This window comes from Hypanus sabinus, chromosome 12 (assembly GCF_030144855.1).
Source record: "Hypanus sabinus isolate sHypSab1 chromosome 12, sHypSab1.hap1, whole genome shotgun sequence".
In the NCBI taxonomy this organism is placed as follows: Eukaryota; Metazoa; Chordata; class Chondrichthyes; order Myliobatiformes; family Dasyatidae; genus Hypanus; species Hypanus sabinus.
This window is the reverse complement of record NC_082717.1, coordinates 36,681,476-36,705,636: the sequence shown is the minus strand read 5'-3', so window position 1 is coordinate 36,705,636 and position 24,161 is coordinate 36,681,476. Positions and strand designations below refer to the sequence as shown.

At 45.9% G+C, this 24,161-nt stretch overlaps 1 protein-coding gene across 1 annotated transcript; it reads left to right on the top strand.

Annotated features, from left to right (window-relative positions):
- Positions 1–17,473: 17,473 nt before the first annotated feature.
- Positions 17,474–23,839, top strand: LOC132403328 (uncharacterized). Its single transcript, XM_059986778.1, has 2 exons — positions 17,474–18,852; positions 23,836–23,839. Exons 1-2 carry the CDS (start codon positions 17,666–17,668, stop codon positions 23,837–23,839), a joined length of 1,191 nt encoding a protein of 396 aa, XP_059842761.1. The 5' UTR covers positions 17,474–17,665.
- Positions 23,840–24,161: the final 322 nt, after the last annotated feature.

Below are 24,161 nucleotides of genomic sequence, written 5' to 3'. Positions count from 1 at the left end.
TCGAAAGGCTTCAATGAAATCTTCCTCATCCTTCTAAATTCCAATGAGTACAGGCCCAGAGCCATCAAACACTCCTCGTATGATAACCCTTTCATTCCCAGAATCATCCCTGTGAGCCTCCTCTGAATCCTCTCTAATGCAATCATATTTTTTTCTCAAATGAGGAGCCCAAAACTGTTCACAATACTCAGGGTGAGGACTCTCCGGTGCTTTCTGAAACCTCAGCATCACATCCCTGCTCTTATATTCCAGACCTCTTGAAATGAATGCTAACATTGCATTCGCCTTCCTCACTACTGACTCAACCTGCAAGTTAACCTTTAGTGTGTTCTGTACAAGGACCTCCAAGTCCCTTTGCATCTCAGATTTTTTTGATTTTCTCCCCATTTAGAAAGTAGCACACACACTTATTTCTACCAAAGTGCATGCCATGCATTTTCCAATATTATATTTCATTTGTCACTTTTCTATCCATTCTACTAATCTGTTCTCCTGTAGCCTACCTGTTTCCTCAACACCACCTCTCCCTCTACCTATTTTCATATCATCTGTGAACTTGGCAACAAGGCCATCAATTCCATCATTGATATCATTGATATACAGCATAAAAAGAAGTGGTCCCAACACCAAACCCTGTGGAGCATCACTAGTCACTGACAGCCAGCCAGAAAAGAAAGGATCCTTTTATTCCCATTCTCCAACCAATCATCCAATGCTCCAAACATGCCAGTAACTTTCCTGTAATACCATGGGCTCTTAACTTGGTAAGCAGCCTCATGTATAGCATTTTGTCCAAGGTTTTCTGAATGTTCAAGCATACAACATCCACTACATCCTCTTTATCTATCCTACTTGTAATCTCCTCAAAGGGTTCCAACAGGTTTGTCAGGCAAGATTTTCCCTTAAGGAAACCATGCTGACTTTGTCCTATCTTGTCCTGTGTCACCAAGAACTCCTTTACCTCATCCTTAACAATTGACTCCAAATTCTTCCCAGCCACTGAGGTCAGGCTAACTGGTCTATAATTACCTTTCTGCTGCCTTCCTCCTTTCTTAAAGAGTGCAGTGACATGTGCAATTTTCCAGTCCTCTGGCACCATGCCAGAGTCTAATGATCTTTTGAAAGGTTATTAGTAATGCCTCCACAATCCCTACTGCTATCTCTTTCAGAACCCTTGCATGCAGTTCATCTGGTCTGGGTGACTATGTACCTTTAGGTCTTTCAGCTTTTTGATCACCTTCTCTCTTTTCATAGTAACTGTACCCACTTCTCTTCCCTCACACACTACAACATCTGACACACTGTTAGTGTCTTCCACAGTGAAGACTGATGCAAAATACTCATTAAGTGCTTGTCCCCTGTTATTATTTCTCTGGCCTCATTTTCTAGTGGTCATATATCACTCTCATCTCTCTTTTATTTTTACATACTTGAAAAAGCTTTTACTATCCACTTTGATATTGTTTGCCAGCTTGCTTTCATATTTCATTTGTTCGCTCCAAATGATTCTTTCAGTTGCTCTCTGCTGGTTTTTGAAAGCTTGCCAACCCTCTGTTTTCCCATTAATTTTTGCTTTGTTATGTTCTCTCTTTTGCTTTGACATTAGCTTTGACTTCCCTTGTCAATCACGGTTGCATTATTTTGCCATTTGAGTATTTCGTTAGTTTAGGAATACATCTATCCTGCACTTTCCTAATTTTTCTCAAAATCTCAAGCCATTGCTGCTCTGCTGTCATCTCTGCCTGCATCTCCTTTCAATCTACTTCAGCTAACTCCTCTGTCATACCACTGCAATTTCCTTTATTCCTCTGAAATACTATGTCAGACCTTACCTTCTCCCTATCAAGTTTCAAGTTGAAGCTAGTCATATTGTGATCACTGCCTCCTAAGGGTTCTTTTACCTTAAGCTCCCTAATCACCTCTGGTCATTACATAATACCAAATCCAGTATAGCTGATCCCCTAGTAGGCTCAATGACAAACTGCTCCTCCTCCAACCTGAAAGTGTCCTCATCATGGCAGAAGAGGAGATCATAGACTGATATATCATAATGGGAATGGGGATTAGAGCTAGGATGTTGGCCACCAGGAAATTCCACTCTTTGTTGATGGAGTGGATGTGCTTGATAAAGCATTCCTTCAGTCAACGTTGCTCTTCACCAGCATAGAGGAGGCTGCATTGGGAGCAGTGGATGCTCTAGACGACCCTAACAGATTCGCAGTTGAAGCATTAACTCACCTGGAAGGACTGGTTGGGGCCCTAAGTAGAGGTGAGGGACTTATTAAATGGGTAGGGATAGCACTTCTGATGCTTGCAGGATAAGCGCCAGGAGGGAAATTTGTGAGGAGAAACAAATGCACAAAGGAAACATGGAAGGAGCAAACCTTGGGGAAGGCAGAATGGGGCATGACATAATGATCTGTTTTGTGGTAGACTCCTTTTGAAGATTGCTGAAGTTGTGGAGCATGATGTGTTGGATTCAGAGGCTCATGGGGTGGTAGGTGAGGACAAGAGGAAATCTGTCCCTGTTAAGGCAGCAGGAAGATGGGATGAGCACAGATGTCCTAGAGATGACAGAGATGTGGGTGAGGGCAGCATCAATGGTGAAGGAAAGGAAACCCAGTTCTTTGAAGAAGGAGGACAGCTCTGATGTCCTGGAAAGGAAAACTCATCCTGGGAGCAGATGTGGCAGTGATGAAGGAGCTGGAAAAAACATTTTAACAGGAGACAGGTGGGAAGAGGTATAGTCAAGAATGCCATGGAAATCAATAGGTTCATAAAAGATATCAGTAGCTATATCAGTAGATATAGTTTGTCTCCAGAGATAGCGACAGAGTAATTGAGAAAGAGGAGTGAGATGTCAGAAATGGACCAAGTGAATTTAAAGGCAGGGTGGAAATTGGAGGCAAAATTGTAGAAATTGACAAGCTCAGCATGGGTGCATGAAGCAGCACCGATGCAGTCTTCATTGTAGCACAGAAAGAGTTGGTGAGCATTACCAGGGAAGCCCTGAAGCATGGACTACTGCACATAACCACTGAAAGACAGGCATAGTTGGGGTCCATGTAAGTGTCCATGGCTACACCTTGGGTTTGGAGAAAGTGGGAGGAGCCAAAAGAGAAATTGTTGAGGATGGAGAACAGTTCCACCAGATAGTGGAGGGGAAACTGTTTGGGTCTGTTGTCAAGAAAGAAGCAGAGAGCTATCCTCAATCAGTCCCTGTCCACCTAAATGCTTATCTATTTGGTCCCTTAGAATACTGTCCAATAAATAACCACTACTGATCTCAGACTCACCGGATTATAATTTCCCAGCATCTGCTATCACCAGCACTCTGTGGTACTGAGGTGTTTAATCCAGATTTGAGAAAGCCATTGCTATCCTTATTCATCAACCAGGTAAAGGTAAAGGAACAGGAATAAGCTAGACAAGCACCTCAAATAACTCACAATGAATTTGTCCCCTAAATCTCTTTCATTCCCAATGATGCCCCTGCATTACAAAAAAATCATTAAATTCATTCTTCAAATTTCAAGTTAATTAGCCAGAGAGAATTACAAATTCTGCATCCTTCCATTATTCATGATTTCACTTCTGAATGATTTAGTTTCCATTTTAAGAGTGTGCCCTTGATCTGACATGAGATCGCAGTATGGTAAGCATTTATAGAAATGCGATGTATTAAATGTCTTGCTCTGGGCACAATGTCATGCATGACAATGCAACATAATACTCAGCAGGATTAAGTCTACGATTAATGTGAAGGGGAATATCTGCAGTCAACAATAATAACAACTAAGGTTTCATATCATGGTTAACTATCTTGCTGGTATTGATGTTTGGAGCCAAGCGGTATGATTCTACTGAATTTGACTCTCTCAGTTAGGAAACCTTCATTTACTTCACAGTTTTTGCTTGAATAGGTTATATGAGCAAATAAGAACAGATTTTGAAGGGGAAATTAGAGCATCCTTCAATATCTGGGAGATAAATGTTGAAAAATAAGTGATAGATAATTATTATGAATTTCTGACAGTTGTCAATTATTCCTTCAGTGAACTTTCATATCTACAGATTTTATTGCAGTTTTCCTTGATTTTTTTTATCTTTTTACTGGTGTTTTAAAATTTTCAAATATCTAAAATGTAACATACAATTTTCTTCATCCTTTATGTATGTTGAACATAAACAACATTCCAGACATTGTACATTTATTGCCTGAAATATGGTCTTATCCTGGATATCAACTGGCACACATCGGTTCAAAGGATATCAACGAATAGAATTCAAACCCAATACATTAGCACAACTTGCTATGCATTACCATGGCTGTTGAAACAGGACAAAGGGTAAAGTGTAGAACATTTTATATTGTAGACTTGAAATACGGTTTAATATGAAACACTAAAAGATTATACATCTTCAATCAACTTAAAATAGATGATCATTCCACTAACTTCGCTATTTCTATTGCTAACTCCATGCTAGATGATGTACTTCCACTTTAATTCTTCTGGAAAATAAAACACTTTAATGGTTATCTGTTAAGTTGATCAGACATCCTTTCTATACTAGTAATTTTGGAGAAAATAGCATAATTGACATTATAGCATTATGATAATTGACAAATGGGACAGTTCACATTCAAAGCTGAATAGATACTGTATATGTCTGCACCAAAATATATCCTGCCTACTAGTGAGACAACTATGTTATGGCACCTGAATGTGGCTTAAAAATTATCACTGCAAGCTCTGCATGGAAAAATACTGTTAAGCATAATTTTATAATTAAATATGATTCACCAGATTCGCAGATTGGTTTTAGCACATCAGTAGAATTTTCAGCCCATTGAATTTATATCGTCTCTATGTTAGAGAAACTCTCCTGCCTTCACCACAGAGCCCTACAATTCCTCCTTTTCAATTATGTATCAGGCTCCCTTTTGAATGCAGTAATTGAATCTACTTCTACTAATATTCTTTGCAATGCATCCCATATCCTAAATACCTGCTGCATAAAAAAAATTGCTCATGCTAGTTTTGATTCTTTTACCAGTGGAGAATGACAAGTATTACTTCACCCATGAGGTCTAATTTCCCGTAATTATATAACTGATTCCTGAGTGGAGATAATTAATGTACTTGGAATTTGGCAATCAAGCTGTGAATGTTACAATAACATGATACAATTTTTGAGTTAACCTATTCTTTGTTCAGTGAAGAGGGTTGTTCAACAGAGATAATTTCTAGATAAATCAATTGACATATAAGTTATTTCATAGTCCTAAGGCACCAAGGAGTGTGCAAAGGAGTACAACTAGTTTGCAGGTCCTAGTCATACAAGAATGGTGGGTGACTGGGGAAATCATGGTGTTCATAAGGGAAAGATAGATGAAAGCAAAGAGCACAAGTTATGTTTGCAATGTGGAAGTTGCTACTGAGGTTAGAGTTTGGATGTTCAATGAAGAATGATGTAAAGGATGCCTTTACCTTACAAAGGGTAGTTCTCAAATGCAGACATTGCTCTGTAAGGTCACCTTTAACTAAAGGAGAAACAATTTGTTGTTGTTTTGAATAACACTTTCTGCATGAGGGACCGGGTAATGAATTGGGCTGTGACCACGACCTCATTATTCCTCTTTTGCACTATCTATTTATATTTTTATTGTAATTTAAAGTAATTTGTTACATCTGCACTGAACTGCTCCTAGAAAACAACAAATTTCATGACTAGTGTCAGTGACAATAAACTTGATTCTGATTCAGATTTTGATCTATTCACTTCTATGTGTGATTCTCTAAAGCAGATTGATAATTTCCTGGCATCTAACAACACACTGCTGGTGTTCTGTCTTATAAAGCATAATTTGGAGCATCTCACACTTATCAGCCATCAGTCCCCGCACTGTGACATTGCTCACATCATCTGCCAACCGTAGATTTCAATTCTCAGGATAATACTATGTAACCTTCAAATGTTGATGGCTCAAGAAGATGGAATCCATTATAACCATAACCATATAACAATTACAGCACGGGGAAACAGGCCATCTTTGCCCTTCTAGTCTGTGCCGAACGCTTACTCTCACCTAGTCCCACCCTCCTGCACTCAGCCCATAACCCTTCATTCCTTTCTTGTCCATATACCTATCCAATTTTTTTTTTAAATGACAATATCGAACCTGCCTCTACCACTTCTTCTGGAAGCTCGTTCCACCCAGCTACCACTCTCTGAGTAACGAAGTTCCCCGTCGTGTTACCCCTAAACTTTTGCCCCTTAACTCTCAACTCATGTCCTCTTGTTTGAATCTCCCCTACTCTCAATGGAATAAGCCTACTTTATTATCCACAATGCCACCTATCTTAGTATCAACTGCATACTTACTAATCCAATTTACCACCCCATCATCCAAATCATTAATGTATATGACAAACAACATTGGACCCAGTACAGATCCCTGAGGCACACCACTAGTCACCGGCCTCCAACCTGACGAACAGTTATCTACCACTATTCTCTGGCATCTCCCATCCAGCCACTGTTGAATCTGTTACATACCTTGCAGCTGGGTCACTTACATCTGCACTGTACTGCTCCTAGAAAACACTTACCGGCAAAGATAGAGAGGTCCATTGAAGTCTGATGGTACTATTTTTAACAGTATTTATTGATAAAAATACACAAGAATAATATCAATGCAAACATACAGATAATATACGTCGTCAATACTAAATCTAAAAGCGCGGGTATAATAACAATCAATAAGAAATAGCTCTATCGTTGTCTAGGGGATAATGTATTGTCCAATGGAAATATAAAAGTCACTTTAGTTCATTCAAGCTGCAGCTTTCTGGTTTGAGAGAAAGATGGGTTAAAACTTGCCCAGTCCTTTTATGACGTCAATCCTTCGAGAGTCGTTGGGGGTTGGTTTCCCCATTGTTAGCTAAAAGCCGTTCTTCCATAGTCAAGGCACACCGATTCCGGGGCAAATGGAAATGGACGCACATGGCCTTCCCACCGGTTTTTGTTATTACGTGATCGCTAGCGTTTCTTCTGGTGCATCTGAGGGGCTGTTCCCACAGTCCCTCTTTTATCCTGACTCACAGGGTCTCAGATGTCAATCAGGTTGGGATGATGCAATCCCTCCACCAACCTCCCCCTGGGTTCATTGCCTGGGGGCTTCGATGCATCGTACCAGATTCAATACACAAGTCCGTCTCCAAGAGACAATAGCCGGTATCAATGGTTCCGCCTTTCAGAGGCCAGGACATATTCCACCTCTTTGTGGATTCTGCATGTCTTTCTCTCATTTCCTGGGTCTCCTGAACTGACTTAATAGTGATCTTGCGATTCTCACAAAGTTGGGGGCTACCCCGCACCCTTCGGCCCCTCAGAGCTGTGGTACATTCGTAACAAATCCATTTTACTACTTCAATATAAATACCTAACAATTGAACCTTCTTAACTAACCTTCCATGTGGAACCCTGTCAAAGGCCTTACTGAAGTCCACATAGACAACATCCACTGCTTTACCCTCGTCAACTTTCCTCGTAACCTCTTCAAAAAATTCAATAAGATTTGTCAGACATGACCTTCCACGCACAAATCCATGCTGACTATTCCTAATCAGACCCTGTCTATCCAGATAATTATATATAACATCTCTAGGAATACTTTCCATTAATTTACCCACCATTGATGTCAAACTTACAGGCCGATAATTGCTAGGTTTACTCTTAGAACCCTTTTTAAACAATGGAACCACATGAGCAATACGCCAATCCTCTGGCACCATCCCCGTTTCTAGTGACATTTGAAATATTTCTGTCAGAGCCCCTGCTATTTCTACACTTCCCTCAAGGTCCTAGGGAAATCCTGTCAGGACCTAGAGACTTACCAACTTTTATATTCTTTAAAAGCACCAGTAATTCCTCTTTTTTAATCAGCATAGTTTTCATAACTACCCTACTTGTTTCCCTTACACAATTCAATATCCTTCTCCTTAGTGATTGAACCCATGAACACTACCTCACTTTTTAAAATATTATTTCTATTTTTCTATTTCTGCACTAATTTAATTTATCTATTTTTTTCTATATTAACTATAATTGATTTACTTATTTCTATTCTTTCTATATTATCATGTATTGCATTGTACTGCAGCTGTTGAGTTAACAGATTTCACAACATATGCCAGCGATAATAAACCTGATTCAGATTCTGATTCTGATCGTTTCCATTACACGTTTAATATGCTTGAAATGCAGTTTTACTAAAGTTTGATTATAATAGTATACTGTGGTTAGTGCAAAATTTCTTCCAAGAACCTGGATTGTAAGTGTAGAGAGGAAAACAGAGACAACATTCGGGACCAATGGCCTGAAATGTTCATTCTGTCCACCTCTTTCCACAGAAGCTGCCTAATTTACTGAATACTTCCAGAAATTGGTTGAACAAAAACTTGGTTTTGCTGCAAGAACTAAGTTCCCTTGAAAGATATTTTTTGGTGAATAGAACCTCCTTATATTTTGCCTTTATTGTTCTTTTTACGCCAATGACTTTCTGATCATTCAGGCAAGCTCTAAAATCAATCTTAAATTGTACATTGCATTTTTACCATGTAACTGATAATATTTATAAGAACATACATATGAAGAGTTGTATTATAAGAAATTGGCTTGACAACTGTCAAAGCATTATTTCACTAGATTGTAATAAGTTTAAGTGAATTGGAAGAGAAGGGAATTTGCTGCAGTCAGCATCTCTATGGTAGCTCATCCAGGCTCTATTAATTCTGGTGGATCATTTTGATAAAGAAGTCAGCATTACTGCTTTCTCTAAATGCTCCTGTGCACATAGCCTTTAAGTCGCAATTTTCTTTTATATTGCAACTTTATAAAACTCTGGTTAGGCCACATCTAGAGTATTGCATACTGTTTTGGTCATCCCACTATAGGAAAGATGTCAAGGTTTCGAAGGGGGTGCAGAAGAGGATTAGCAGGATGCAGTCTGCTTTAGAAGGTAGGTGCTATCAAAAGATATTGGACAAACTCGGGTTGATGCTTCTGGAGTGTCAGAGGCTGATGGGAGATCTGATAGAGGTTTATAAGATTGTGAGAGGCATAGATTGAGTGGACAGAGAGATTCTGTTTCCCAGGGTTGAGAAGTCTAATACCAGAGAGCATGTATTGAAGGTGAGAGGGGGTAGCTTCAAGGGGGATATGAAGGGTAAGGTTTTTACTCAGAGAGTGGTGGATGCCTGGAATGTGCTGCCTAGTGTGGTGGTAGAGGCACATACATTAGAGGTCTTTAAGAGATCTTTGATAGGCACATGGATATAAGAAAGACAGAGGGATTTCAACATGAAGATGGGGTGGTAAATTGGATTAGTAAGTATACAGATGATACTAAGGTAGGTGGCATTGAGGATAATGAAGTAGGTTTTCAAAGCTTGCGGAGAAATTTAGGCCAGTTAGAAGAGTGGGCTGAACGATGGCAGATGGAGTTTAATGCTGATAAGTATGAGATGCTACTTTTTGGTAAGAATAATCCAAACCGGACATATATAGTAAATGGTATGACATTGAAGAATGCAGTAGAACAGAGTGATCTAGGAATAATGGTGCATAGTTCTCTGAAGGTGGAATCTCATGTGGATAGGGTGGTGAAGAAAGCTTTTGGTACGCTGGCCTTTATAAATCAGAGCATTGAGTATAGGAGTTGGGATGTAATGTTAAAATTGTACAAGGCATTGGTAAGGCCGAATTTGGAGTATTGTGTACAGTTCTGGTCACCGAATTATAGGAAAGATGTCAACAAAATAGAGAGAGTACAGAAGAGATTTACTAGAATGTTACCTGGGTTTCAGCACCTAAGTTAGAGAGAAAGGTTGAACAAGTTAGGTCTTTATTCTTTGGAGCGTGGAAGGTTGAAGGGGGACTTGATAGAGGTATTTAAAATTATGAGGGGAATAGATAGAGTTGATGTGGATAGGCTTTTTCTATTGAGAGTAGGGGAGATTCAAACAAGAGGACATGAGTTGAGAGTTAGGGGCAAAAATTCAAGGGTAACTTGAGGGGGAATTTCTTTACTCAGAGATTGGTAGGTGTGTGGAACGAACTTCCAGTAGAAGTAGTAGTGGCAAGTTCGGTATTGTCATTTAAAGTAAAATTGGATAGGTAAATGGACAGGAAATGAATGGAGGGTTATGGACTGAGTGCAGGCCAGTGGGACTAGGTGAGAGTAAGCATTTGGCATGGACTAGAAGGGCTGAGATGGCCTGTTTCCGTGCTGTAATTGTTATATGGTAGATAGGAGGGATTAGTGTTTGAGTGATTTTGATTTGCTTTTTAGCTGGTTTGCCACAACATTGTGGGCTGAATGGCCTGTTCCTGCGCTGTACTCTTCTCTGTTCTAACTGCTGCATAGTTTTCAGGCTGTGTAAAAATTTCCTGCCCTGAGCAATGGTTTGTTCGCACTTTGAGTTCTTGTCGACCAAGTGCTCACTCAGTTTCCCTGTAGTCAGATCATATCTTTCTAAGCTTCACTCGTTCATTTACCTACCCAAGTACTTCTTAAATATTGTACCTGCCTCAACCACTTCCTCTGGCGACTCACTTATTGTACTTACCATCTTCTGCATCAAAAAATTGCTCCTCTAGCCCCTTTTAAATCTTTTCCCTCTCACCCTAAATCTATGCCCTGAGTTTAGGACTCCCCTATCCTGGAGTAATAAATGTTACCATTCTCTTTATCTATGACTTTCAGAATTTAAAATTTTTCTATGAAGTCGCCCTTCATTCTCCTACGTTCCAAGGAAGAAAGGCTTAGCCTAGCTAATCTCTCTATATAACGTAGGCCCGCTAGACCTGTAAAAAGCTTCATAAATCTTTCTGTACCATTTCCAGTTTAATCACATCTTTCCTATAACAGGGTGACCAAAACTGTACACAGTGCTCCAGGTGCAGCTGCACCATTAATTTATACTCTGCAGCATAATATCCCATCTGCTATATTCAGAGCTCTGACAGATGCTAAATATCTTTTACACCACTCTACCTATGATGCCACTTTCAACATATTATGCACATGTGCTCCTGAGTCCCTCTGCTCCATTATACTGCTTTGTTCCTTTCATAGTATGTTGCTTTGACTTTCCAACATGCATGACCTCACACTTATCTGTATTGAAATCCATTTGCCACTTTTCAGGCCTTCTCAGCAACTGATCAAGATCTCCCTGTAACCTATGATGACCTTCGACGCTATCCACAACACTTTCTAAATTTGTGTCATCTGCAAACTTACTTGCATTCTCATCCAAATCATTTATATAGATAACAGATAACAAGGGCTACCACACTAGTCCCAGCAGCACACCACTAGTAATGGCCTCCATTCTGAGAAACAATCTTCAACCATCACCCTCTGTTTCCTTTTGCTGAACAAATTTTGAATCCACTTAACTATCTCTTCCTCTCAGCCTACTAAGCAGGGCCTTATTGAAGGCTTTGCTAAAGTTCAAATAACCCTGCCTTAGCCTCATCTACATTTCTGGTTAGCTCTTCAAAAATTTCTAAAAGGTTTATTGAGCATGACTTTCCAAGCAAGGCCATGCTTTCTTATTGTATTAAAGCTCTGACTATCCAGGTGTTGGTAGATCTTGTCTCTCAAGATTCTCACCAGTAAGTTCCCTGACACTGCCGATATGCCTGTAGTTCCTTGGCCTGTCTTTGCCACCTTTCTTAAAAACAGAACAACATTCGCCACCTTCCAGTCTCTAGGAAATTCACAACTAGTTAAATATAAAGCACGTATCTCTGCAAGAGCCTTTGCAATTTCTTCTCTAGCCTCCCATGAAATCCAAAGATGAGCTTCTATCAAGGCCATTGCTGTGAAAACCTTAGAATCAGTGGTGACATTTAACATTTTTTTAGTCAGCTTCAATTCCTGTAATGGTGGGACTATTCTCATTGGAGTTTGAAAGAAATGAGAGATAATCTTACCAAAACCCATATGATTCTAATTGGGCTTGACAGTGTAGATGCTGAGAGGATGTTTTCTCCCCTGGGAATACATATCTCGAACTAGGAGACAGTGTGGTACATTCAGGAGGAATGTCTTCTCTTAGAGGGTTGTGCACTAGGAAATCTGTCTCTAGAGAGCTATGAAGGCCAGTCACTGAATATACTTCTGGTCAATAAAGAAGTGGTTCAGGAGGTCCAGAAGAAGTTCACAAAGATGATTCCAGGAGTGAAAAGGTTATCATACGAGGATTGTTTGATGGCTCTGGGTCTGTACACGCTGGAATTCAGAAGGATGAGGGGAGGGATCTCATTGAAACCTTTTAAATGTTGAAAGGCCTAGACAGAATAGATTTGGAAAGGATGTTTCCCATGATGGGAGAGTCTAGGACAAGAGGGCACAGCCTCAGGATAGAAGGGCACCCTTTTAAAACAGAGATACTGAGAAATTTCTTTAGCCAAAAGTTGGTGAATTTGTGGAATTTGTTGCCACATGCAGCTGCGGAGGCCTGGTGGTTGGATGTATTTAAGACAGAGATTGATAGGTTCTTGATTGGACATGGCATCAAAGGTTACGGGGAGAAGGTCGGTAACTGGGGTTGAGGAGGAGATTAAAAAAAGGGATCGGCCATGGTTGAATGGCAGAGCAGACTCGGTGGGCCAGAAGGTCTAATTCTGCTCCTGTGTCTTATGGTCTTATGGGATCAGCTAGGAAAATGAAACGAAAGTTACAATCAGATCAGTCATGATCTTATTACATGGCTGAGCAGTTCTAAAGAACATGTGGCCTTGTCCTGCTTCCATTTCTCATGTTCTTACGACATCAAACAGCACTTACTCCAGCAACAAGCACCTCCTTTTTAAGAGGTGTCAGCTAACTTTAAGAAGTGCAGTCTGGACTGTACCAAAGTGATTCACTCTCTGGCCCCTCTTTGATCCATCCAATCAATCGATAAGGTGAGCTGTACCAGCCAAATGTTGAAATCACTGACATCAGTAATCCACAGAAAGCTGATAAGTTCTCAGCAATGCATCATTGGCCACGAGGGAATCACTCAACACTATCTCAAAGCCTTCTTTCAAGAGGTATTTCATTCTGTGTACAATGCATGCATGGTTCAGATCGTGACTGATATTTATCAGTTCTAAATATATAGGGCAGTCAACAGGAAATTAAACAACATGGGTCCAATCTGATATGAGTAAACAATCAGTCAACCAGGTTAGCAGTAAATGTTCTAATACATCAGTAGATGTTTCAGGCGAAACCAAGTAAGATTGTAAACTCTATGAAGTGTGTATATTTGTAATACTTTGGCTTTTATCTTCTATTTTTTAAGTTTCCCTTTTTATTATTTGATTGTGGTGACCCACTTCCCAGTACACTCGAACCGGCTCACAAAGTGGCGCGCGCCGGCATTGAGGCCGGTCCCAAAGAGGGCGCCAAGCCTGCTTCACCAGCAAGGGGAAAAGCCTGCGCGCAGGACGGGACTGTGAATACATGCCCCCTACAGCATTACCACCCGAGGAGGGCGGGATCAGAAAGGCTTTAAAGCGAGGCCGTGAAGTTTGAATAAATCTCTTTTTGCAACTGCAGCTTGCTGACTCCGTGTCATTATTTCAGTGCTGCGTGTAGCACACCGCTACAATTGGTGACCCCGACGGCCCAAACGATATTTGGGCCGAAGAAGAAAGATGCCGCATCTGTTCATGCAGTTTTGTTAAAACAGCCAAGCTTCTAGACGCTGCGACCTCACCTATGGTTCCAGCAAGCAGAAGCCCAATTCCACATTCGGCAGATAAGCTCGGATGCCACACGTTACTATTACGTGGTGAACTCCCTTGACCAGGAAACAGCGGCCCAGGTTGAGGAGTTCATACAGTCGCCCTCCAGCGGACGGCAAATACACAGAATTCAAAGCCTTGCTCATAAGGACTTTCGGACTCTCACGGTGCGAGCTAGCAGCTGGCTTACTGCACCTAGATGGTTTGGGGGACAGGCCACCGTCGGCTTTGATGAACGAGACGCTGTCCCTGGCTCATGTTTGAGCAGGCATTCCTGGAGCAGCTGCCCGAGGACATACACCCACTGCTGTCTGATGCGGATTTCAGTGACCCCCGGAAGGTGGTGGCCCGGGCAGATGTGCTGTGGAAAGCCAAGGAGAGTGGGGCATCTGTCACACAGATCACCAGGCCACGCTCCCAGCAGCAAACCAGACCAGGCCCGGCAGCAGAGCCCGCTAACCCCAGAGGCAGGGGTGAGGAGGCCAACGAACAATGGTGCTTCTACCACCAACAGTGCAAAGCGCAGAAACCCGCCGCTGTAGCCCGCCCTGCAAGTTCCCGGGAAATGCCAGGGCCAGCCGCTGCTGATGGCTACGGTGGCTGGCCATTGGGATAGCCTCCTGTATGTGTGGGACAAACAGTCGGGACGCCGTTTTTTTGGTTTACACCAGAGCCGAGATTAGAGTCTTACTTCTGACGAGTTACGACACCCGCAACAGGGCACTGGGTTCTCCCCGAGGGCCGTGAAAGGCAGCACAGTAAGGACCTATGGCACCCGTATGGTGTGGCTACAGTTCGGCTCCAGCCGGTTCACGTGGGACTTCACACTGGCCGCCGTAGCCCAACCACTCCTGGGAGCGGATTTTTTGTGAGCTCACAGCCTACTGGTCGACCTGCCGAGGCAGAGACTGGTCCACGCCGAGACCTTTCAAACGTTCTCCCTGGGTGAAGCCCATTTGCCAGCCCCTCACCTAAACTCCATCACGCTGTCCGACAACGACTTCACCAGAGTCCTGGCGGATTTCCTATCGGTTCTGGCACTGCAGTTCACAGCAGCCATGCCCCGACACGGAGTACAGCACCACATCCCGACACAGGGACCACCCCTCCACGCCCGTGCTCGAAGGCTTCAACCGGACAAGCTACCACTGGTGAAGGAGGGGTTCAAGAGGATGGAGGAATTGGGGATCATACGGCGGTCAGACAGCCCATGGGCCTCCCCTCTGCACATGGTGCCCAAAGCAACAGGGGGCTGGAGACCATGCAGCGACTACCGCAGGCTGAACGAGGCTACAACACCAGACTGCTACCCTGTGCTGCACATTCAGGTCTTTGCAGCAAACCTGCACGGCGCACAGATCTTCACCAAGGTAGACCTTGTCCGGCGATACCATCAAATCCCGATGCATCCGGACGACGTCCCCAAAACGGCTCTCATCACCCCGTTTGGCCTTTTCGAGTTCCTCCGCATGCCGTTCGGCCTGAAGAATGCCGCACAGACGTTTCAGTGGTTAATGGACGTGGTGGGACGCGACCTGGACTTCGCTTTCATCTATTTGGACAACATCCTCATAGCCAGCAGCAGTCGTCAGGAGCATCTGTCTCACCTCCGTCAACTCTACGCCCGACTGAGTGAATACGGCCTGACAATCAACCTGGCCAAATGCCAGTTCGGGTTTGACATCATTGACTTCCTGGGCCACAGGATTACTAAAGACGGGGCAACCCCTCTGTCCACTAAGGTAGATGCGGTCCGCCATTTCCCCCGACCCACCACGATCAAAGGCCTTCAGGAATTCGTAGGTATGGTCAATTTCTACCACCGCTTCCTCCCTTCAGCTGCCCGGATCATGAGCCCCCTGATCACCCTGATGTTGGGTAAGGGCAAGGACATTACCTGGGACGAGGAGTCCGCCGCCTCTTTCATTAAAAACAAAGAAGCCTTAGCAAACGGCGCGATGCTAGTGCACCCCAGAATGGACGTCCCTACCACCCTCACAGTGGACGCATCTAACACGGCAGTCGGTGAGGTGCTGGAACAACTCATTCAGGGTCGCTGGCAACCCCTAGCGTTTTTCAGCAAACACCTATGACCACCCAAGCTCAAATACAGTACTTTCGACTGGGAACTGTTGGCGCTATACCTGGCAATCTGGCATTTCAGGTACTTCTTAGAAGGTAGGCCCTTCACCGCGTTCATGGACAACAAGCCTCTTACCTTTGCGTTCATGAAAGCATCCGATCCCTGGTCGCCTCTCCAGCAGCGACATCTGTCCTACATCTCCGAATACACGACGGATGTCCGGCATGTCTTGGGAAAGGACAATGTCATGGCAGATGCCCTCTCCTGCCCTAACATCCAAGCCCTGTCCTGGGGGTGGACTATGAAGCACTGGCAGAGGCGCAGCAAGCAGAAGAGGAGATCCCTAGTTACAGGATTGCAGTCTCCGGTTTGCAGCTCCAGGACCTCCCCGTAGGCCCAGGTGAGAGGACCCTACTCTGTGACGTCACCACCGGCCAACCTCGCCCCATCGTTCCGGCAGCTTGGCGACAACGCGTTTTCAACTCCATTCACAACTTAGCGCTCCCCTCCATCAGGAAAACTGTCCGGATGGTAGCCAACAGGTTCGTTTGGCACATTCTCCGCAAGCAGGTCAGTGAATGGGCCAAAATGTGAATGCACAGCCAAACAGCCAAGGTGCAGCGGCACACCAAAGCCCTGCAGCAGCAGTTCCACCCCACCTACCGGCGTTTCGACCACATTCATGTGGATATCATGGGCCCCCTGCCAGTGTCGCAGGGAGCGCGGCACCTCCTGACAATCGTGGACTGGTTCACAAGATGGCCAGGGGTGGTCCCGCTCACTGACACCACCTCCGAATCTTGCACCTGGGCTCTGATTGCCACCTGGGTATCTCGCTTTGGTGTACCAGCCCACATTACCTCCGACAGAGGTTCCCAGTTCACCTCCAGCCTGTGGTCAGCTATGGCCAGCCTTTTGGGGACACAGCTGCACCGCACAACTGCCTACCACCCACAGTCGAATGGACTAGTGGAGCGTTTCCACCGTCACCTGAAGTCGGCTCTCATGGACCGCCTCAAAGGGCCTAACTGGGTGGACGAGCTTCCCTGGGTCCTGCTCGGAATTTGCACGGCGCCCAAAGAAGATCTGCACACCTCGTTGGCCGAGTTGGTGTACGGTGCACCCCTGGTTGTCCCAGGAGAGTTCATACCAGCCCCAAGGGGGCAAGAGGAAGAACCCGCAGCAGTCCTGGGCAGGCTACGTGAGAGGCTTGGTAACCTGGCTGTGGTGAACTACATATACCTGTCTGGACACGTCCCCTGCTGACTGCTCCTGTGGCTCCTCCCACAGACCCCAGTATAAAGGCGATTGGGGCCTGAGCCCGGCCCTCAGTCTCCAGGATGTAGTATGGTGGTCAATTGCTGCTTGTTCTTTCTTCCAGTCAATAAAAGCCGATATCTCGCCTTCACGTCTCAGAGAGAGTTATTGATGGTGCATCACTGGCCCCCATACCCACTTCGCAGCATGGGCAGAACCCGGCCTGCATACCCAAAGACCTGCAAAACTGTAAGTTCATTTTTGTACGACGGGGCTGTGGTGAACTATGTGCCTGTCCGGACACGCCCCTGCTGACTGCTCCTGTGGCTCCTCCCACAGGCCCCTGTATAAAGGAGACCTGCGGCCTGAAGATCGGCCTCAGTCTCCAGGACCTTGTATGATAGACACTCACTCCTGGTTCCTTCTTCCAGTCAATAAAAGCCGATATCTCGCCTACGTCTCAGTGTGAGTTATTGATGGTGCATCAATTTTATTGACTGGAAGTTTTAAAACATGGAACCCGTTTTGCGTCCGGACCGGTTGGATTTGGACCCTCAAGACCCTGACGCAGCTCTCGCTTTTGAACACTGGCTTGCATGCTTCCAATCGTACTTGGCGGAGCTTCGTGCGACTGAACCCGCCGTTATGCACAGAATCCTACTCTCGAGGGTCTCCTCCAAAGTTTACTCCTTTATCCGGGACCTGCCGACCTACGAAGGGGCACTGGACGCCCTCAAACGACAGTACCTGCGGCCGGTGAACACCGTCTACGCAAGACATCGCTTAGCTACCCGGCAACAGCGGCCTGGCGAATCGTGCGCTGAGTTTCTCCGAGCACTACAGACACTCGTCCGAGCTTGTGACTGCAAGACGCTCACGGCAGAACAGCATACGGAGCTGCTGGTGCGAGACGCCTTTGTGACGGGACTGAGGTCAGTGTACATGCGCCAGCGGCTGCTGGAGAACTCGGATCTTACCTTAAGCTCGGCGATAGAGAAGGCCAACGCTCTAGAAGCTGCGCGGCATAACGCCGACGCTGTCCAGTCGCGCGATTCCCCGCCGGTTTCGTGGACGCCTCAGACCCCGCCACCGCTGGCTCCCGGGAGCGAATTCGCCAACGCCGCCGCCAGTCGCCATTCCACGAGCTCCCCGACCCAGACCATGGCTGTGGCCTGTAAGAAACTCGTGCTTTGTTATTTCTGTGGCCAAAAGAAACATCCTCGACAACGCTGTCCAGCGCGAGAAGCGACCTGCTCCAGCTGCGGAAAGCGGGGCCACTTCGCCAAGGTCTGTAAGTCTCAACCTCGAGCGGAGTGCAGCGCTGCGGGTGAAACGTGGGGGCCGCCATCTTGCATGCCGGGATGTGGGCGGCCATCTTTGTCGACGTCAGCACGCCCCGCCCCCGATCCTCGGATGCTGACCGGGTACCCCGGATGTGAGCGGCCATCTTTGTCGGCGTCAGCATGCCCCGCCCCCGACCCTCCGATGCTGACCGGGTACCCCGACGGCGATCCAACTCTGGCCACTGTGACTCTCGACCAAAGCGCCCCACACCAGCTTGCAAGATCCATGATGGACATCCAGGTGGAGGGGCACTGGACTGGATGCCTGTTTGACACGGGCAGCACTGGGAGTTTTATTCACCCGGACACAGTGCAACGCTGCGGACTTGCAACGCGGCCGGTCAGTCGGAGGTTCCATTTGGCCTCTGGGTCACAGTCCGCAGACATCCGGGCGGGTTGTGTAGCGACTTTGGTGGTGCAAGGCACAGAATATCGGGACTTTGAACTGCTGGTCATGCCTAATCTGTGTGCACCTGTGTTATTGGGGCTGGACTTCCAGAGCCATCTCGAAAGTGTGACTATGGTATACGACGGGCCTCTCCCACCACTCACTGTCAAGAATCCTCAGTTTTGTGGGACTTCTTCACATACCCCGCTACTGACTACACACACACACGGACACACACATCCCATCCAGAACCAGGCCAACAGCTGCGCTACCGACACTTGCAGCCTCTCCACTCTCAAGATCCCTCCCCCACCGCTGTTCGCCAACCTGACCCCCGACTGTAAACCTGTGGCAACCAAAAGCAGGAGGTACAGCGCGGGGGACCGGGCCTTCATTCAGTCGGAGGTGCAGCGGCTGCTCAGGGAGGGGATCATTGAGCCGAGCACAAGCCCTTGGAGGGCCCAGGTGGTTGTTGTTCGGACTGGGCAGAAAAATAGGATGGTGGTGGACTATAGTCAAACCATCAATAGGTTTACGCAGCTTGACGCGTACCCCCTACCCCGCATCGCGGATATGGTCAACCAGATTGCTCAGTATAAGGTGTACTCGACAATAGATCTGAAATCCGCTTATCACCAGCTCCCCATCTGCCCAGAGGACCGCCCCTACACCGCCTTCGAGGCGGGCGGCCGGCTCTATCACTTCCTGCGCGTCCCTTTCGGTGTCACGAATGGTGTCTCTGTCTTCCAGAGGGAAATGGACCGGATGGTGGACCAGTACCAACTGCAGGCCACATTTCCCTATCTGGATAACATCACCATCTGTGGTCATGACAGGCCAGATCACGACGCCAACCTCCAACGGTTTCTCCAAGTGGCCGCAGCTCTGAACCTTACTTATAACAGGGACAAGTGTGTTTTTGGTACCACCCGCCTTGCTATACTTGGGTATGTCGTGGAAAACGGGGTTATTGGGCCTGATCCCGAACGTATGCGCCCCCTGTTAGAGCTCCCTCTTCCCACCACTCTCAAGGCCCTCAGACGGTGCCTGGGGTTTTTTTCCTATTACGCCCAATGGGTCCCCCATTACGCAGACAAGGCTCGCCCCCTGGTCAAGTCTACCTCGTTTCCCCTCTCTGCTGAGGCCTGCGCGGCCTTCAACTGCATTAAAGCGGACATTGCCAAAGCTACGATGCATGCAGTGGACGAGACCGCTCCCTTCCAAGTGGAGTGTGATGCCTCCGATTTCGCTCTGGCTGCTACCCTTAATCAGGAAGGCAGACCAGTAGCATTCTTTTCTCGCACCCTCCAAGGCTCTGAAATTCGGCACTCCGCGGTGGAGAAAGAAGCCCAGGCCATAGTGGAGGCTGTTAGGCACTGGAGGCACTATCTTGCTGGCAAAAGATTCACTGTGCTGACCGACCAGCGCTCGGTTGCGTTCCTGTTCAGCAACCAACAGCGGGGCAAGATCAAAAATGATAAGATTTTGCGGTGGAGGATAGAACTCTCCACCTACACCTATGATATCCTGTACCGGCCTGGCAGATTCAATGAGCCCCCTGATGCCCTATCCCGGGGAACATGTGCTAGCACACAGCTCGACCAGCTGTACGCCCTTCATGCACAACTTTGCCATCCGGGGGTCACCCGATTTTACCATTTTGTGAAAGCTCGGAACCTGCCGTACTCCCTGGAGGACATCAGGACGATGACCAGGGACTGCCAAATTTGTGCCGAGTGCAAACCGCACTTCTACTGTCCTGACACGGCACAACTTGTCAAGGCCACCCGCCCTTTTGAACGCCTGAGTGTTGACTTTAAGGGCCCCCTTCCCTCCACTGACCGCAATGTCTATTTTCTCAGTGTTATTGACGAGTTCTCACGGTTCCCCTTTGCCATCCCCTGCCCCGACACCACTGCCACGTCCGTCATAAAAGCCCTGCGCCAGCTCTTCACTCTGTTCGGGTATCCCTGCTATATCCACAGTGATAGAGGGTCCTCCTTTATGAGTGAGGAGCTGCGCCAGTACTTGCTAGCTAGGGGCATTGCTACCAGTCGGACCACGAGTTATAATCCCCGGGGTAATGGCCAGGTGGAGCGGGAGAATGCCACAGTGTGGAAGGCCACACTTTTAGCCCTTAAGTCCAAAGGGTTGCCGGTCTCTCGATGGCAGGAGGTCCTCCCTGAGGCACTGCACTCTATCCGCTCTCTGTTATGTACGTCCACCAATGCCACCCCTCACGAACGCCTATTCTCTTTTCCCAGGAAGTCTGTCACTGGGACCACCCTACCAGTTTGGCTGACGTCCCCGGGGCCAGTGCTGCTCCGGAAACATGTGAGGAGCAATAAATACTCCCCGCTGGTGGAGAGGGTTCACCTTCTCCATGCGAACCCCCAGTATGCTTACGTGGTCTTACCTGATGGGCGGGAGGACACGGTCTCCATCCGCGACCTGGCACCCGCAGGTGCAGCAGACCACTACCCTGAAGGCTCTCCGGTAACTGTGAACCCTGCACCAGAGGTGACACCGTACTCACCAGGCCCTACACAGACTCCTCACGACACTTGTATACCGGGCGTTTCGTACGCATTTATACCAGGCGCCTCGCACATGCATGAGGGATCACCGGCGCCTAGTGGGCAAGAACACGCGCAACCCCCGTCCCCTGTGCAATCGCCAATGTTGCCGGCACCTATGCGGTCACAGCCGGTGCTACGTAGATCGCAGCGACAGATTCGACCGCCTGATCGGCTTGACTTGTAAGAACCTTCGCTACATGAGGACTTTTTCAAACGAAGGGGGGGTGAATGTGGTGAACTATGTGCCTGTCGGGACACGCCCCTGCTGACTGCTCCTGTGGCTCCTCCCACAGGCCCCTGTATAAAGGAGACCTGCGGCCTGAAGATCGGCCTCAGTCTCCAGGACCTTGTATGATAGACACTCACTCCTGGTTCCTTCTTCCAGTCAATAAAAGCCGATATCTCGCCTACGTCTCAGTGTGAGTTATTGATGGTGCATCAGGGGCGGACATCGGGCACTGCTACAGTAGCCCTACGAGAGGCCGTTTACGGTGATCAGAAACAACGGGTCCATGTAAGTTCTGGACATTGGGAGGAAAGAGGAGGTTTTCATGGTGGACCGACTCAAACTGGCCCATGTGGACTTGGCGCAGCCGGTCGAGATTGCTGCACTGTGGTGCAGAGGCAGACCTCCCAAACAGAGTCCGACCCAGACTGTGGAAATTGGGGGGTGTATCACAGGTTCCGGGGGGGGGGGGTGGTGTTATGTGGCGACCCACTTCCCAGCACACTTGAACCGGCTCACAAAGTAGCGTGCGCTGGCATTGAGGCCGGTCCCAAAAAGGGCGCCAAGCCTGCTTCACCAGCAAGGGGAAAGGCCCGCGCGCGGGACGGGACTGTGAATGCGCGTCCCCTACAGCATTCCCGCCTGGGGAGAGCGGGATCAGAAAGGCTTTAAAGCGAGGCCGCGAAGTTTGAATAAATATCTTTTTGCAACTGCAGCTCGCCGACTCCATGTCATTATTTCAGCGCTGCGTGTAGCACACTGCTACATGATGATCATTTCCTGACAGCCTGGTGATTGAGGGAGAGTGTCCAGATTCTAGAAAAATTCTTGCTGGGGAAGGAAGTCCCAAAGGGAAAAAATTACTTGTGAGGTCTGGTGAGGTCTAGTAAATAAGGAAATACTTCAAAATTTTCAATGTAAGGACATATGAAATATCAGTTGGAATAAACCCTTTGCGCCTGCTCTGATTTTCAATAACACCTTGGCTAACTTTTCACCTCATTGCCATATTCATGGGCAAATCTTACAGATATTTCCTTAATACCTAAAATCCTATTGGTTTCTGTACTAAATACTTTGAGCAACTGAGCTTCCACAGCCAATAATAAAGATAATAATAGCAAATAATAGCATTAATAGCAAATAATAAAGATATACCATTCTTCGCATGAAGGAAGTTCTTAGCTCTGGCCTGAATTAACTTATTTTGAGATTGCAATCTTGGTTTTTGACACTCATCTAGGGAGAATGTTATCCCTGTTTCCATACAGTTAGCCTTGATAAGAATTTTGTGTGTTTCATTGAAATTTCCTTTCATTCTTCCAAACTCAAGAGAAAACAGGCCTGATTTGCTTAATCTCTTTTCAAAGGACATTCCACATCTCCATCTCGGAATCAATCTGGTGAACTTTCATTGCACAACCACTTTTGCATATAGATCTTATGTTATTTTCTTTCTTCCTCCTTGCTTATCAAATAGAGTTACATTTGCTATCTTCTGTGGGAATTGATTTGGAATTTGGAAAGTTAGACAATGATAATGTGCATCCAATATCTTCAGAATGAACTCTTTCAAAACCAGGGCAGCTAGTTAGGAGATTTTTTTGTTTTCAATCCAACAATATCTGCAGTATTTATTTTTCTATTAAGGGAAGTTTCTTATAAGTTTCTCACTCTAGAGTTCTTGAGTGGTTTCATTTATTTGTATAATTTCTCTGTCATTTCTTTATTCTCCAATTTGATTTCTCTTTTGTCAGTCTAAAGAGACTCAAATTAACATGCTGATTTTCTTTTTTTATATATTTATAGGCCTTACACTCTGATTTTAGGTTCTGTGCTGGATTTTCTCCTACTTTCCCTTTCAAAGCTCATCTCAACAGATATCTTCAGTCTTCCTATTCATTCCCAACTCTTTGACTTGGATTGCACATATTTCCCACTTCCCAACTCAGGACTTGGGCTAATATTGCCACTAGCTCTTGATGTGGTTAGTTGGAGCCGTTTTCCAAAAAGATCCCTTTACTATTGAGCTGTTGCTTTTGACATTTGCAGTTTAATATTTCAGTCATCTGAAATACAGCAATCAGGCAGCAATTTAGTCATTCAATTAATTTTTTTGAAATACTTATGTTCAGTTATCATTTCAGATGATCTTTGAGTTTAAATGGAGGTATTATTATGCCTGTGCTATATCCTTGCATAGTATGCTATGGCTTTGGGCTGTGTTAAGATATCCCCATATCCTGACAAATGTCCTTCCAGTATTAACAAAGAACAATTAACTGCTCATCCTTCTTTAGGAACCAGATTGTGCAAAATTGGTCATCACGTTAGCCTTTCAAAAGCAGCATTGCATTGGTAGTTCACTCTTATTTCAATTCAATGATCATAGAAATAGACTGAATGCCTCATATTTTTTGATAGTACTGGAACGGATATTGACTAGGAGAATGGTAAAGTTTACACAGCATAC

What these genes read in the sequence shown, in the direction of transcription:
- LOC132403328 (XM_059986778.1), top strand. Translation starts at nt 17,666, where the DNA reads ATGGAACCCGTTTTGCGTCCGGACCGGTTGGATTTGGACCCTCAAGAC.